Source organism: Cynara cardunculus, assembly GCF_001531365.2.
Source record: "Cynara cardunculus var. scolymus isolate 2C chromosome LG 16, CcrdV1, whole genome shotgun sequence".
Taxonomy (NCBI): Eukaryota; Viridiplantae; Streptophyta; class Magnoliopsida; order Asterales; family Asteraceae; genus Cynara; species Cynara cardunculus.
The window spans coordinates 7,490,034-7,495,551 of record NC_037543.1 but is presented as its reverse complement, the minus strand read 5'-3'; the positions used below and the strand labels follow the sequence as shown (position 1 = coordinate 7,495,551).

Below are 5,518 nucleotides of genomic sequence, written 5' to 3'. Positions count from 1 at the left end.
TGTATTTGATTGTGTTTATCTGCAGTTAGTTACACGAATTCAGATATGGGATGAAATCGGATAATGATGAAATCGTTTAGAGATGAACGAGTTTAAGAGTTTTTAAGAGTTTTAAAAGTTTTTAAGAGTTTTAGCCAAATGCTTTATAAGATGGTATAGATAATTTAAGTTTAATAATAAAATAATTTATTTTTGGTTTAATATTATAAATTTTATAAAGATAATAATTAAGTATTCTGTTAGAATTTAATGATTATACTAATTATATTTTAGATTTTTTATATTTAAAATGAGATGTTTATCCTGTATTTGATTGTGTTTATCTGCAGTTAGTTGCACGAATTCAGATATATGATGAAATTGGATAGAGATGAAATCGTTAAGGGATGAACGGGTTTAAGAGTTTTTAAGAGTTTTAAGAGTTTTTAAGAGTTTTTAAGAGTTTTAAGAGTTTTTAAGAGTTTTAGTCAAATGCTTTATAAGATAGTATAGATAAATTAAATTATAATAAAAAAATGAATAAAAGAAATTACACAAAAATGAGAAATTTTAAATAGTTAGTTTGCTCTAATATCAATACATTATTTTCAAATTTTTATGATACTTCATATTTTATTTTATTCAAAAATAAAAACATTATCTCTTTATTAAAATCACATAAAACTGTATTATAACATCGACCGAGACATTAAAAATAAAAAGAAACATTAAAATCGAGATGTATTTTACTTCATTATGTGAATACCCTTTTAGTATATAATAATCAATTTAAAATTCTGTTAATTAAGATATTATATTAAATTTTCTTTGAGTAAATTACATTTTTCGTCCCTATAAAATTTGCAAATTTTGTCCCTGTGATTTTAAAATTTTAGTTTTCATTTCTATGGTTTGCAATTCATTTATATTTTCATCAATGAGATCAAAACATACCTTTAAATATGAAGAACTAAAAATAGAAATGAATTGTAAAGCATATAGACGAAAATAAGTAATAAATTTTAAATCATAAGGACGAAAAAGGTGATGAATTATAAATCATAAGGATGGAAATCGTAATTTCAAAACCATAAAAGCAAAAATAAAAAATTTCAACAAACCATAGGAGCTAAAAACATAATTTAATCTTTTTCTGTACTATCTTGTTTGTACATTCGGTATTACAAGATATACCTCTTAAAATTTTCAAGATAACTACAACTCCTTTTTAATACAGTAAGTATATAGCGTAACCAAAGGGCCTTTGGCCTAGCGGTATCGTAGCCCTTGGCCTTCTAAGAGGTCAAGGGTTCAAACCTCACCATAGGTGAAGAGGGTGTGTGAGTTTATTTGTTGCATTTGCCGTATATAAATATTATATATTTCAAAAAAAAGTATATAGCGTATATATTTTATCGTATGTTTTTATTTTATTTTATGGTAAGATTAAATAAAAAAAATATTCGATATTAGACTCATTTTGAAGGTATTGACGAGACGATTATAATGATATAATTTATAAAAAATAAATTTATTTTTTAAATGTATTTTAATTCATATACGATTATTTATGTTAATATGATAAAGCTGTAATATGAAAATTAAAAAAGTAAGAGATAAAAAGTAAACTACATAACTAATTTAAGGGTATATAGTATAATTTAAAAAATAAAAATATTTGATTTTTAACATTTAAGGAGGATTACCCTAGCTTTTAAGTTTATACATTTAGAGGCTGTATGACCATTGCTGAATGGTTTGGTACAAAATAATTAAATGGTCGGAATGATTAAGAGACTCTCATGATATAGTGTAAAATGAAATATAATTGTTTACAATTGAATTAGAGCGCTGAATGGTTAAGGGAGACCCAATATACAAAATCATTCAAAGAGTTTTAAAACCATAAGAGACAAACTTTTTTTTTGTCAAATAAGATTCACCTTCTCAAGGATTTTCAGATATTGCCTCTTAATGGAACTATTAAAAGTTAAACAAACAACCCTTTAACTTTATAAAATGAACCTCTTAAAATTTTCAAGATAACTGAAACTATTTCTGACATAATATAGATGACACTAAAATCCAAAAAGGAGAAAGTTGGTATAATAAAATAATTAGGCAAACTCTTAAAAACTCCCAAATTTCAAATGAAACAAATAATACATTAAGAATTACGGTGTACTGAAATTTTATATGTAGTATCTGATTATTCTTTCGTATTTCTTTTGTTATACAATGTAGATTTATCTTTTTAAACCGTGTTTAATAGGGCATCAATCTTGGTGAGTTGAAAAGCATACTAGAAAACGCAACAATGGATAATAATACAGTTATACTTACGACACTGAACGACGCATGGGCTGAACCAAACTCTATGTTCGATCTTCTTTTGGAAAGTTTTCGAATTGGTAATCAAACAAAGAAGTTTTTGAAACACTTGGTCGTCATAACTTTAGACCAAAAAGCATATGCTCGTTGCCTGAAGTTACATCCGCATTGTTACAATCTTAGCACCAACGGTATGGACTTTTCAGGGGAGGCATATTTTATGGCAGTTGATTATTTGAAGATGATGTGGAGAAGAATCGATTTTCTACGCACGGTTCTTGATTTAGGATATAGCTTCGTGTTCACGGTACGAACCACTTTCTCTTTACTTTTTGTTCATTTTGATTATCACTAGGTTCACTTTCTACGTCAAAACCCTAGTTTTCCCGCTTTGAATGAATCTTTTATATTTTTTGATAATTTTACACACTACTTTAACACATGAACAATTGTTTGATCATATACACATATATAAGTCATATAAAACAGTCTATTATGACATTTAGGGGTGTTTGGGATTGCTTATTTAGAAACAACTTATGTTTTTTTGATAAAAGTGCTTATTAACTTATGTGGTATCAAACCGGAGTTTTGTAAAAAGTTTTTGGATTAGCTTATAGCGGTACCAAAAAGCAATAAGCTGATAAGTTGTTTTTTAGTGTTTGTCAAATTTTGTCTATAAATGTAAAAGGGAAAATCGCACCAAAATGGAACCAACTTTCATCTAATTCTTATTTTGGGGAACCAACTTTCAAAATCGTAATTTTGGAGAACCAACTTGCACCTGATTCCTATTTTAGGGAACCAACTTTCAAAATCGTCATTTTGGGAAACCAAATTTCAAAATAATTATAGAAAAATAACTAAAATTCGTTTTTTTTCCAAAAATTTATGCAATAAAATCTATTTTTCATTTTAAATCTCGTTTTTTTTAATTCAGATATCAAATTGAACATTTTAAAAATAAATTCCAAATTACCACAATAAAAATTGTTTTTTACTAATGCAAAAAAAAATCAATTTAATAGAAAAAAATTAATTGATACGGATTGGTTAGACATCAAAATCTTGAAAGTGATATTTAATATTTATTTTTTATTGCATTAATATTTTTTCTATTAACTTGATTTTTTTTGCATTAGTAAAAAATAATTTTTATTGTTGTAATTTGATTTTTTTTTAATTGTTCAATTTGATATTTGAATTAAAAAAAAGATTTGAAATAAAAAATAGATCTTATTGCATTAATTTTTGGAAAAAAAACGAATTTTAATTATTTTTGTATAATTATTTTGCAAGTTAGTTTCCTAAAATTGGAATCAGGTGCAAGTTGGTTCACAAAAATGACGATTTTGAAAGTTGGTTCCCCAAAATAGGAATCAGGTGCAAGTTAATTCCCCAAAATGACTATTTTGAAAGTTGGTTCCCCAAAATAAGAATTAGGTGAAAGTTGGTTTCATTTTGGTACAATTTTCCCTATATAAAATGACCAAAAATGACAGTTGGTTGACCCTTTTCTCTACACAGGATGCAGACATAATGTGGTTTAGAGATCCATTTCCACAGTTTGATAAAGATGCAGATTTCCAAATTGCTTGTGATTATTTTAAAGGAAACCCATATGACCTAAGAAACCTACCAAATGGAGGTTTTAACTACGTGAAATCGAACAAGAAGACCGTTCGATTTTACAGATTTTGGTACAATTCAAGGTTGACTTATCCAGGTCTTCATGATCAAGATGTATTCAACAAGATCAAGTTCAATCCCTTCATAAAAAACGTCGGATTACGGATCGTGTTTCTCGATACTGGTTATTTTGGCGGGTTTTGTCAGCCAAGCAAAGATCTAAACAAGGTCTGCACAATGCATGCCAATTGTTGTGTTGGTTTGGATAACAAGGTTCATGATCTTGGAATCATGCTCGGTGATTGGCGCAAGTATACACGATCGCTCGTGAATCAAAGAACGATGCACGAGTCTCCAGTTTCGTGGACGGTTCCTCAGCTTTGCAGGTATTTTCCAACTTTTTCGACTCATTTCACCACATTTAAGTTAGACGACCTAATTAAATATAAGTCTCTGTCGACAAAGTTGGACAATCTAATATAATATAAAAAGTAACAGTCTTATCAACCTTATAAGCCACTTTTGATTTTTGAAAGCATCCTATTAGCTTTTCATGTATATACATATTATTGTAACAGGGGTTCATTCCATCGTCCTCGTGCCCCGACAAAGAAAGATGGTCGTGGAAGGATGAGTTGATGACGGATCTCATAAAATGTTGACGATAACGTCAAGATTTTGGATGCAAGCATATCCAAAACATTAAGTTTTGTTTTATATTTCAGGAACTGTATATAAGATGGTATAATCAAGAAACTGTTGATATAAAACGTGAAAATGAAATTCTTTAGACTTCAAACTTTTGCCTACCGGTATCTATCTGGTTTATTAGTAGAGGAGGGTGCGTAAATTCATTTGTTGTATATACTTCAAAAAGAAGTTCCAACACTCGTAGTGGTAAATACCATATTTGTGTATAACGCTACCTTTGGCTAGAACATCGTACTAGACTCGTGTGGTTTGGTTTAACAATATCGAAAATAATCAATATTGAAGGCTCATGGAACCCCGCCACAGGAGCTGCCTTAGGACCAGCAAGGGGCACAACCCCTTTGACCTCAGCTTTATGACTATCTAAGGTGATAGGGGTAACATTTGTAAGTATGCACTCCGCACCACCTAACTTACGTATGTTTGTCATCACCTTAATCGATCTCAAGTAAATCACAATTATACCAAAATGTTTAATGACACAAAAATCACCAACATTTGGTAAAAAGATAAATTTTGATTGATAAGCCTTTTATATTGATCAAGTCTTTTTTCCGGAGGATACCACAAAACGATATCTTTCTCCATTGATATGGTCTTTATGATTCATTAACTAATCCAAATATGAAACTCAGAACTCGAAACCTATACAAAAAGGAATATAGCCACATACCCACATGGGTAAGACCACTCTGAAATCGAACAACCGAACCAGATAAGACACAACTAGTTATACTTGATTTGATGTCCCTTTTTTGTTTTCATTATTTTGGATTTTTGGTTCTTGATATATCGACATGATGAACTAAAGATGTGCAGAAAAAGCCCGGTGCTCGGGCTTAGCAACCTCGAAGCCCATTTCAGGCCT

At 29.3% G+C, this 5,518-nt stretch overlaps 1 protein-coding gene across 1 annotated transcript in view; it reads left to right on the top strand.

The window, feature by feature from the left end:
• The window catches only part of LOC112529467 (uncharacterized protein At4g15970-like), a 15,127-nt gene extending 10,388 nt beyond the window's left edge, over positions 1-4,739 (top strand). Inside the window, exons 2-4 of the mRNA XM_025140765.1 lie at positions 2,252-2,617; positions 3,838-4,325; positions 4,518-4,739. Coding sequence (XP_024996533.1) covers positions 2,252-2,617; positions 3,838-4,325; positions 4,518-4,578 — 915 coding nt within the window. The 3' untranslated portion in view covers positions 4,579-4,739. The remainder of the gene's footprint in view (positions 1-2,251; positions 2,618-3,837; positions 4,326-4,517) is intronic.
• Positions 4,740-5,518: the final 779 nt, after the last annotated feature.